The sequence below is a fragment of the Esox lucius genome, chromosome 14 (assembly GCF_011004845.1).
Source record: "Esox lucius isolate fEsoLuc1 chromosome 14, fEsoLuc1.pri, whole genome shotgun sequence".
Lineage (NCBI taxonomy): Eukaryota > Metazoa > Chordata > Actinopteri > Esociformes > Esocidae > Esox > Esox lucius.
This window is the reverse complement of record NC_047582.1, coordinates 26,169,628-26,181,660: the sequence shown is the minus strand read 5'-3', so window position 1 is coordinate 26,181,660 and position 12,033 is coordinate 26,169,628. Positions and strand designations below refer to the sequence as shown.

Here is a 12,033-nt window from a genome sequence, read left to right as displayed (position 1 = left end):
CAGACCTATGTTCTGTATATACATACTGCAGAACTATATAAATGCACTCCAGTATTTCTTTTTAAAAACGTGTAAATGCACTGATGATCTGGGAATTTGTTGATGTGCTTTTTCGTGTGTCTGTGAATGAATCTGCATGTGTTTGCATAAGTGCAAGTATATTAAATATCTCCTTGAGTTAGCCTGTGGGTTTGTGTTTCTAGTTGTGTAGGATGGTTGAGAATTGCACATTGCTGTAGGTTGTAGGTGTGTGGTATAGCAGGGAGGTGTAGACAAGAAACATTTATAGTTGCAAGTGAGTGGGCTGTTGACGAGAATCGTGTCTGGGTTCAAATGCTTTTTGAAATCTTTCAAATACTCCAGCCGGCATAGAGTGGGTTTTCAGGTTTGGAAATATTATAGTGGTGAAATAATCTAAGCAAGTTCAATCCAGCACAAATAGTATTTGAATCTACCCGAGGAAGGGAGAGGTGGGGGGAGATCTGGGTGTAGAGGTGTATGTAGTGGTCAGGGTAGATCTGGGTGTAGAGGTGTATGTAGTGGTCAGGGTAGATATGGGTGTAGAGGTGTATGTAGTGGTCAGGGTAGATATGGGTGTAGAGGTGTATGTAGTGGTCAGGGTAGATATGGGTGTAGAGGTGTATGTAGTGGTCAGGGTAGATATGGGTGTAGAGGTGTATGTAGTGGTCAGGGTAGATATGGGTGTAGAGGTGTATGTAGTGGTCAGGGTAGATATGGGTGTAGAGGTGTATGTAGTGGTCAGGGTAGATATGGGTGTAAAGGTAGAGGCAGTGGTCAGGGGTAGATATAGGTGTAGAGGCAGTGGTCCAGGTAGATATGGGTGTTAATACAGAGGCAGTTGTCAGGGTAGATATGGGTGTAAAGGTAGAGGCAGTGGTCCGGGTAGATATGAGTGTAAATACAGAGGCAGTTGTCAGGGTAGATATGGGTGTAAAGGTAGAGGCAGTGGTCCGGGTAGATATGGGTGTAAATACAGAGGCAGTTGTTACGGTAGATATAGGTGTAGAGGCAGTGGTCCCGGTAGATATGGGTGTAGAGGCAGTGGTCCAGGTAGATATGGGTGTAGAGATGGTGGGAGAGGTCGGGGGAGAGGTTCCATCTCTCCCTGGCAGGAGAAGGGATCAGAGAGATGTGGAGTGAGAGGAAAAGGGAGAGGTTGTGAGTGAGGTCAGGGGAGAGGTGGGTTGAAAGTTGGAAGGAGCGGTGGGGTTGAAGTGGAGGTGGAAGTGGGGTGAAGGTGAGTTGAGAGGGTGCAGGCAAACTTTGAACCTGTCTTATGTCTCTGTTAGAGGGGTGGAAGAGTGAGGGTTAGTTGGCCTGATGCCTTGAGGGAGCTGTCAGTTGAACAGATGGCCTTGCTCTGCATGAGTGACAATCTGAACCAACAAACAAATCAACAACAGCCACAAATGTTGCCCTCATCACAGTAACACTAATACAAAACATGTTCATTAAGAAACAGCAAATCCTGCGCTGTGTGCTGGCTCACAAAGGAACCATGGACACGCGGCGTCCTAGGGGGTCTGAAGTATTGGCTAACATAGTTTATGCTAACATAGTTTATGCTAACATAGTTTATGCTAACATAGCATGTAACAAAAAGAAAAGAACACAAATGGATATTAGTATGCCACGTTTGTCCACAGATGGATACATGTCTAAGTGGTGATATGTATGTGTACAGGGGATACGCTTTAATTTAGACTTCAACTTTAAATACCGCAAAACTGGAACAGCGTAGTCCGCCCAATTGCAACCTTGTCTACTTTCTTAGTTAGTCGTTGTGAGTGGTTAAGCTAAGGGTTAAGGCTTGGTAAAGGCTAAAAGCAAACACACAAAAATGACTGCAAAGCAATGGGATTAAACACATGCTTTACACTCAGACACAATATACAACATACTGTATGAACAATTCCACTGACTAGTGATGTTTAATTTCAGCTGGGAGCTGCTGCTGCCTCAGTGAATACAAAGATGAAAAGGATAGGTTGGATCATGTCTCTGTCTTCATTTATTCCATTTTCATATCCTTTCTTGTTTGTTTTTTTATTTCTTTTATATTTCTTTGTTGATTTTTTCCTTCTGTGTTTCTGTGTGTGTGTGTGTGTGTGTGTGTGTGCTTGTGTTTGTGTTTGTGTGATTGAGAAACAGTGACTGAGAACATAATTGTGACACACAGAGATACAGAGAGACAAATAAACCAGACAAAGATGTGATTTGTTATTGTTCTGCTCCAAGCAACAGCATCTGACACAAATGATCATCAACCACATACAGCATAAATAATAGATTCCCACAAACTGTGCACCCAAGCTCTCTAACCTCGTTTTATCAGAACTACCGTCCCACAGCTTGGCACTCCAACCCAAATCTAGCGCATCTGATTCTAGTCATTTGCCAGAAGAGTAGAAAATTGGGTTAGTTACAACTGTGGTTGGAGAAAAGACCTACAGTAGCACTCCAGGAACCGGGTAGGAATGAAGACCTATGGTAGGACAGCTCTTCAGGAACAGGGTTAGAGAGAAGACCTATGGTAGGACAGCTCTCCAGGAACAGGGTTAGAGAGAAGGCATATGGTAGGACAGCTCTCTAGGAACAGGGTTGGAGAGAAGACCTACGGCAGGACAGCTCTCCAGGAACAGGGTTGGAGAGAAGACCTACGGCAGGACAGCTCTCCAGAAACAGGGTTAGAGAGCTCTGCTGTATCTGTACACTGACTACCTCCATGACATAATATATACTGTCAGTCTCTCTGAAGTGAAACAATAGCCAGCATTGGCCTCTGTAGGGGCCAGACAGGAGGGGGAAAGTGGAATGACATATTAAATCAATGTCTTGGGGACATGTTATATTGAAACTTGTACGGAACAGAATATGCTCAATAAATACCTTCAAAAACAAAAAATGTACTGCTATTTCTATCTTTCTCTACCTGCCTGCCTGCCTGCCTGCCTGTCTGCTCTCTCTATCTCTCTGTGGCTGTCCATCACTGCCAATTTCCCACCAAGCTTTCTATCTCTCTTTCCCTATTTATCTCCCTGTTTGTCCCTTTACCCCAACTCTCTCCCCACCTATTTCCCCCTACCTCAGCATCCTGGGTGTGATGGTTGGTGTTTGATGTTGTACTGTCTCTGTTGTCTGTTAAGCTATAAATAGTTGTCCACTGGGAGTGTTACAGTGTTCCTGATAAGGCTGATGCCGGATATTGACTGACCTTGTTACAAATGACATCCATCCACGCATGCACCCTTAAAAACACACCATCCCATTAACACCCACACCCAACACACACACACACAAGGCCATCCAAGGCCAAAGACTATAGTGTCAATGCAGCATCTTACTGATTGTACACCATGCAGCAAACTAAAGCCTACAGTATATAGTTATGTATAGTTCAGTATATAGCCTGTATAGTTCAGTAAGAAGCCTATGTGACTGTATGAAGTCCAAACTAAAGCCTGTATAGTTCAGTAAGAGTCTGTAGTTCAGAGTCAAGCTCTAACTAAAGCTTGCAATTCAGTATCAAGCCCAAACTAAAGCCTGTAATTCAGTATCAAACTCAAACTAAAGTCTGTAATTCAGTGTGAAGGTCAAACTAAAGCCTGTGATTCAGTATCAAGCCCAAACTAAAGCCTGTTATTCAGTATCAAGCTCAAACTAAAGCCTGTAATTCAGTGTCAAGCTCAAACTAAAGCCTGTGATTCAGTATCAAGCCCAAACTAAAGCCTGTAATTCAGTATCAAACTCAAACTAAAGCCTGTAATTCAATGTCAAGCTCAAACTAAAGCCTGTGATTCAGTATCAAGCTCAAACTAAAGCCTGTAATTCAGTATCAAACTCAAACTAAAGCCTATAATTCAGTGTCAAGCTCAAACTAAAGCCTTTGATTCAGTATTAAGCCCAAACTAAAGCCTGTTATTCAGTATCAAGCTCAAACTAAAGCCTGTAATTCAGTGTCAAGCTCAAACTAAAGCCTGTGATTCAGTATCAAGCCCAAACTAAAGCCTGTAATTCAGTATCAAACTCAAACTAAAGCCTGTAATTCAATGTCAAGCTCAAACTAAAGCCTGTGATTCAGTATCAAGCTCAAACTAAAGTCTGTAATTCAGTATCAAACTCAAACTAAAGCCTATAATTCAGTGTTAAGCTCAAACTAAAGCCTGTGATTCAGTATTAAGCCCAAACTAAAGCCTGTTATTCAGTATCAAGCTCAAACTAAAGCCTGTTATTCAGTATCAAGCCCAAACTAAAGCCTGTAATTCAGTATCAAGCTCAAACTAAAGCCTGTAATTCAGTGTCAAGCTCAAACTAAAGCCTGTGATTCAGTATCAAGCCCAAACTAAAGCCTGTAATTCAGTATCAAACTCAAACTAAAGCCTGAAATTTAGTGTTGCGCTCAAACTAAAGCCTGTAATTTAGTGTTGCGCTCAAACTAAAGCCTGTAATTCAGTGTCAAGCTCAAAGTGCAGTAAACTCCTATGACATATTATTTTGAATCAAAGATCAGAAGAGCAACATGTATGACAGAGAGAGACAGAGATAGGAAGAATGAGGGAGAGAGAAGGAGAAAAAGGGGGGGGAGAAAGACAGAGAGGGAGATAGAGAGAGCTCAGAGCTGGGCTTCTGTCACAGTTGAACAGGAAGACTGCAGGGGTGTGTATTGTGATGAGTTGCATGGACACAACCTTTGGATGAGAATAGGGCAGCACAGTGTCTGTGTGATTTGTATAGGGTCAGCTATTTCCCTTGGAAGCCTAATGTGTGTGAAGTAGCAGTCAACACACACACACAAGCGCATACACACACGCCAGTCCAACATCATCCTCTGATTCAAATTTGACAGAGATTTCCAGTAGCATTAATTCAATCTGAAAGTATGTGCAGGGCTGGCATTATGTTTTATTAATTTAAGGTTTCTAAAATAAATACATTATTTTGTGGTCTTTGTTGGCCTTTTTATTACCCGAAAGCTGTTTTACAGAATGGGTGATGTTGACAGAGTTGCACTGAACTCTGTCAATGCTCTGTCAACCTGCTGTCAACTTGTTTATGCTCAAGGGTGTATTACAATGTACTTCTGTGGCAACCGACAGAACTGTGGTTTTGTGTTTTTGTCTTGTAGAAAAAAATGTATTGTAAATAGTGTAAAATGTGCTCACTTTTTGATTCTCTGTCAAAGGCACATCAACACACCATTAGCACTGCGGACGGAACCCAGATGATCACCTCACACACTGACAGGTTTTCCTGGTGATTTAGACACAAACCAACACCTGACAACATTCTCCCATTCCCTTATCAACTCACCTGTCACGTCCTGACTTTCATTTTTGGTGATTGAATTGATATTTTGGATGATAATGTTTTATGCTAGACACGTAACATATACTTTGTTGGTTAGAATAAGGAATACCTCAGGTCTGGTCTCAGGAGTCAAGTTCTCCAGTGCCACTGCTCCTTTGGGCTTCTTCAAAGGACCAGCTGTGCTACTTGAAATGTAATGATCTTTGACTGTTTTTTCAAAACTAACTACACATGAAGGGTAATAAACATCTATCAGACAAATCATATTGGATTTGGAATTTAAAAACGATACCCTTTCTGACATAACCCTTAACCTTATTTATTTGGTAGGACAGTTGATAATTTGATAATTTATAAAATTAAAAGCTATATTGTATATACATTTTTTTTTTACTGTTCAGGATTTTGTCCCTACATGTATCCCTGCGCGTTAGAGCCCCGGTAGGGTCAGGCTATGTGCCATATTGGGCGCTGCTGGCGCTATCTGCGCCCGTCTAGCACAATGTTTCCATATTATCACCATGTAATCCCAAACGTTAATCAGATTAAGTGCGGAAACTAGCTAATTCACCGGGGCTCTATCTAGGCTACCGAACAGACACCCGGTAGGCTACTAATCTTTTCTCGGATCTTGAGCCAATTAACCGCCCACCACGGTTTCGCTCTAATACAACGGGGAAAATGGCGTGTGTTCAAACCTACTTGGGTGAGTTCTGTGCCCATCAAGACGAGGACGATAAGACTCAGGATCTTGCTCGAGGGCTGCATCTCTTGCCTCCGGTGTGTGGAACCAACGCTCTCACATGCAGATCAGTCTCTTTGCGTCCCCCTCACGGCAGTCCTCACCTCTCGGATCCCTCTTAGCGCTGCGGTCCCTTGCCCTCTTCTTATCCCTCAGCAACCAAATAGTAGTGAGCGAGAAATCTCTGTTACGGAATCACAGTCTCTTCGCATATTTATTTCATTTATTTCACCTCGCCTCGATGTTTTAGCTTTCCCTCTTTCTTCTCCCCTTTTTCCTCTTTAATCGACACAACGAATTCTGGTAAACATTTGCAAAGGAAGACGCTGGTTTACAGTACGGAAAGCAGTACCACTCAGATATTGCCAAAACTTTGCCTCCCCTGCCTGAAGCCGCGGAATAAGCGAATGGCGAAAAAACAAGACGGCGGAGCTGTCCACGGTGCTGAAACAGGAAGTGACATCCCAGAGCGTGGGAAATTCAAGCAAAGCATAAGGGATATTACTTGATTATTTAATAATTAGGCATCAATTCTAGTAATCCATGAATTTGTCTCGGCTAGAAATTAAATTACTAGTTTAAATATATAATGCTAGTGCTTAATAAGTCCAATTTCGAGTATATTATTGGTTTATGATGATAGTATTTGTTTGACATTCAAATGCAACACTGTTCATTTATGTTAAAGTAATACATCATCATGTCTGTAAGGCTAAAAGGAAGAATTGATCGGGCAGCCATGGCAGTAAAAGTAGCTACCATGGCCAGTGTTAACAGTGTAACATTTCCAGTGTTTCAGGAGTTATGTTCACTCTGTGAGAGAGAGGGGGGAAGACACACACACACACACTATGTTGTGTTGTGTACTATCAGTGTTCTTGCAATCTTGTGTTTCACAATGATGAATAACATACACTACTCTCATATATCTCATTTTTGACACGCATTATTGAAATCACTGTACCAGTTGAAACGGTTTACATAGTCCTCCTTTCACAGTTTTCTGGCCCTGACAGCCTGAATACAAATTGCAAGTGAATAAAACATTCTAAATGTTGGCTGGAATCCAATAGGAACTACACACCACCAGAATAATGTTCCTTTCAGGCCACATGTGGCCTTTAAACCAGATTTTTTTTTTTTTTAAGTAAGGCCTTATAATATGAAGTGGATCATCCAAATATCTTTGGTGAAAGCCACTATAACTGTCGTTAACAAATAATGCATTGTTCATTCATAGATGGCAAAAATGTAGTCACGCTGGGAAATATGGAAATGAGCCTTTAACGGACACGCCATTTCACTCCTCTCTTTGGAATGGTTCTAATTAGTTCACTCTGCCTTACAAATGCATGTATTTTTGTTCTCTCCTGGGTATAGTGATATCCTGACAGTAACCTTAGTTGGACTGAAAATTGCAATGCAACATTTCATGGGGATATCTTGCTCTCCTTCACTACATGTGATATACTACTGTGCTGTGTAAAACATAGCTGGCAGCTTTGAGAAGGTTTTATACACTCTGTCACTGGAAGCTGGTTTATGTCCTCCCCCAAAGTAAAGTGTGTGTGTGTATTATTGGCATGGGCATTACTCTATATTTCCATTGTGTGTAAGCCTATATGTGCTTTGTCAGTTTAGTGTTCTTTTGAGCATTCACTTCCTCTGCTGAGGCCGTTTCATTGTGTTCCTCTGTAATGGCCTCTTTTTTTTTTTCAGACCAAAAGTAATGTGTCTGTCAGTTGAGTGCCTGAGAAGTCTTTGATCCAATTCCATGACCGCCAGGCTGCCTGTGTCTCCACTGAAATATATCATACACTAATAGCTTAAAGGTATGTAGCATCAGACTCCTTAGGCCAACAGCTGTAGCTGGACACATGTAAACAGTACACTCACACACACTCTGTTCACGAAGCACTGAATAAACAGTACACTCACACACACTCTGTTCACGAAGCACTGAATCATTTTCATCCCACATGGCAACTTATTCCCTTCATAGTACACTACTTTAGGTCCCGTTGTGTGGTTGACAGAAGTAGTATCTTCTGGGGAATATGGTGTCATTTTGTCATTTGGAATGCTTCAACAGTGATATTGAGAAGTACTCTAATTGTTTCATAGACTGGGGATTGTGGTAAACTTTTGTAGAAAGTTACATGTTTACCCTACAGTATATAGCTTTGTGGACAAGAAAGGTTTTTGTATTGCTAGGCTTATGAAACAAAAAATAACTACAGTAGGTGCACTCAAATGATTTGACATGAATGGTAAAAAAAGCTTGACTAAACTATAGCCTAAAACTGTTTGTTCAGAAGCAGCTTAAGCATAAACTGTATCCAAAATGCCATATATAGTGCGATAGATAACAGACAAACAGGACTGGACATGGCCAAACTAGTGCAATACACAGCAAATATGGAGTCAGTTGGGATGCACTTAAATTGTGTTTTGAATGGTTGAGCTGCTTCACTCCTGCTTCACTCTCTTCAGACAGGGACAATATCAAAATCAAGTCTTCTCAACACCTTTTGCCTTGGGATCTAAATTGAACCAGATTGTCTCAGTTGCACTTTCTCTCTCCATATATATATATTTACTTGCATCAGTTCTGAAATGTTTGTTTTTTAAATAAATAAATGCATCCTAGACAACAAGGGGAGTGAGGTATATTGCCAGTGAGGGTAATATTTCTACAAGACCATTTTCATTGCCACAGTTTTGCTTACCGTGAATGTTGCCACGCTCACTTGTTTGACACCACAAAATCTAACTAGAGAAACTAAAACATGTTAGGGTAAGGTCCCGGAGTGGCAGGCCTGCCCTGTCGTTGAAATCCAGCGCCTTCTCTCCCTCATTTACAGCACAGACACTTGGTTCTTGTTATGGTTCTACCTGTGTTCCTGGTCCCTATACCCATTTAAGTTCCTTCTTCCCTCTTGTATTTCATCTGTCCTGGTCTTGGACTCCCTTTCTGTTTTGTGACATTGTTTTTTTTTCATGTCCTGTTTAGATATGTCTTTGTTCTATTTAAGTCCTCCATTCTCCCTGTGTCCTGCCGCCTATAGGTAACGTTACAGTACGTCTTTATTGAAATACCGTGATTAAATACATGTTTTTTGGGGTTCCTACACACCATTGTAGAATCACTAGTTTGAACAGATTTAATGGAGCATTGAAACTGAATAATAGGAAATAGAATACCAATTTTGTTCCCATTACATTATATAAGTGGTATGTGGCCTTTAATAGTGGCCACATACCACTGTGGCCACTATTGAGTTATGATCGTTTTTTGGTGCTGCATTTTTTTTAATTACATCTGCTTTCTGGATTCAGAAGAGTGTTTGGAAAGAAATTCATTGAATGTCCGCCTGTATAGGTAATGTCAACTTTTTGGCCAACATCATAAAAAATTGATTATAATCATAATGATCGCATTTTAACAGAACAATTACTGTTCATCTGGGTAGTTAAAATAAATGACATTTTCCAGAAGCACCTTCAGAAGAGGCAGATCCAAGAGGATTCAGATGCATACAGAAGATAGCAAGCCAATATACTGTCCCATACACACGACATAGACAGATGATTACGCGGTATATACAACATCAGTTAATAACTCCACAAGATGTGAAAATAACAAAACATTTACATTAACCAACAATTTACAGCATTTAGAACATTTTATTTTTCTACATTCCTGCAAAGAGCAACAGGATATGGGAATCCTGTTGTCCAAAGCTAAAAGTGGTCAATGAACAAGGTGTATTAAGAAAGTACGACTTTAGTCCAACTTGCTTCACAGTGTTCACTGAAGCTATCCAGCTCACATGCTTAAATCTGAGGACTGACCTAGGTCAGGACTAAGCCAAACATTAAAGGGAGCCGACACATTAAAGGGAGCCTACACATTAAAGGGAGCCTACACATTAAAGGGAGCCTACACATTAAAGCAAAGCCAGTGGGAGACACCGTCAGAGTCCTCCAGTCATTTAGTAGGTTGAGACTCCAGCCAGGTTGATACGATCTATTATTGAATAGTCAAGCTACATTGGAGACCAGTGAAGTATGGAGCATTTAAGTGTGAGTGTAGATTTCATACATTATTAAATGGAGAACCACAGAGATTCATCAGGACAGGTTATTTTCAACCCAAAGTAAAAAAAAAAAAAAATTACATTAATTATGTGTGTAATTAAATTGACAGTTATGATTAGCATGAGCCAGTGACCCAGATAGTTATGTACTGTAGCAACCCATCTATTTACAGTACAGTGGGTTGGATGGGGCGTGGAGGAGGAGCAGGAACAGTAGAAGACGAGGATGATTAGATTATGCAAGAAGGGAAAGAATAAAATCAGTGATCAATGATTATTCGACACAGACTCCAGAATCTTCCACAGGAACATAAAACTGCTTTGATGGACTTTGATTTTTGTAATATGCTTGTGGAGTGGAGTCTGCAAAGTCTTTCTCTCCTTCTCCTTCTCTCTCTCCCTCTGTGTCCTTTTCTCTCTCTCTTTCCTTCTCTCTTTCTCTTTCCTGCTCTATATTGAGTTTTTCAGAACCTGTATTAGCAGCCATCACTGGAGTGGGGGAATTTCCCAGTAGAAATATATCTGATAAATGTTTTATATATATATATATATATATATATATATATATATATATATATATATACACACATTCTAGGGTTACATCTTTATATTACCTTTATTTTAGAATGAAATCCAGTAGGGATAAAGTAGTTTGCACAGATGAAGGCTGCTTGATCACCTGAATATTCATCAATATTACTGTACACAAAACATTAATACTTACACCAAATAAAAGGAGCTCTAGAAACCAGTTCCAGTTGAAGTAATGCTGTTCTTTATTCCTATTGAGATACAGTCAGAGACAGAAAGAGGAAGAGAGTGAACGAAAGAGAAAAATACAGTGAGAAAGGGAGAGCCTTCGACTGTGAAATAATGTCCCTCCCTCCCATTCATCAGCCATTACTCTCCACATCCATCACCAACACCTCTCTGTGCTTAGTAGCCTCCTCACCAACACCTCTCTGTGCTTAGTAGCCCCCTCACCAACACCTCTCTGTGCTTAGTAGCCCCCTAACCAACACCTCTCTGTGCTTAGTAGCCTCCTCACCAACACCTCTCTGTGCTTAGTAGCCCCCTAACCAACACCTCTCTGTGCTTAGTAGCCCCCTCACCAACACCTCTCTGTGCTTAGTAGCCTCCTCACCAACACCTCTCTGTGCTTAGTAGCCCCCTAACCAACACCTCTCTGTGCTTAGTAGCCCCCTCACCAACACCTCTCTGTGCTTAGTAGCCTCCTCACCAACACCTCTCTGTGCTTAGTAGCCCCCTCACCAACACCTCTCTGTGCTTAGTAGCCCCCTCACCAACACCTCTCTGTGCTTAGTAGCCCCCTCACCAACACCTCTATGTGCTTAGTAGCCCCCTCACCAACACCTCTATGTGCTCAGTAGCCCCCCCACCAACACCTCTCTGTGCTTAGTAGCCCCCTCACCAACACCTCTCTGTGCTTATTAGCCCCCTCACCAACACCTGTCTGTGCTTAGTAGCCCCCTCACCAACACCTCTCTGTGCTTAGTAGCCCCCTCACCAACACCTCTCTGTGCTTAGTAGCCCCCTCACCAACACCTCTCATTGCTTAGTAGCCCCCCCCCCACAACGACTTAGTGACAGAAATAACTAACATTATTCTTAAACCTTACATGTCTCTAAGACGCCCATCTTATTCTGATTGGTTTCTGCAGTGCCTCTGTTTCTGAGGCCACACATCCCTTCGGGGTCATAATCAATCCAATGCTGGCAGCTAAAAGAGAGGCGAGAGGAGTAAAAAGAGAGATAAAGAGAGAGAGACCTAGACGAGAGTGTGTGTTTGTGGGGGTTTGTTGGGTGACAGATAGGCAGACAGGTGAAAGATAGAAAGATGAA

The 12,033-nt window shown here is 41.5% G+C and overlaps 1 protein-coding gene across 1 annotated transcript in view; it reads right to left on the bottom strand.

Moving 5' to 3' along the window:
• The window catches only part of olfm1b (olfactomedin 1b), a 35,065-nt gene extending 28,557 nt beyond the window's left edge, over window positions 1-6,508 (bottom strand). Inside the window, exon 1 of the mRNA XM_010878285.4 lies at window positions 6,031-6,508. Within this exon, the coding sequence (XP_010876587.1) occupies window positions 6,031-6,096 (66 nt within the window). The 5' untranslated portion in view covers window positions 6,097-6,508. The remainder of the gene's footprint in view (window positions 1-6,030) is intronic.
• Window positions 6,509-12,033: the final 5,525 nt, after the last annotated feature.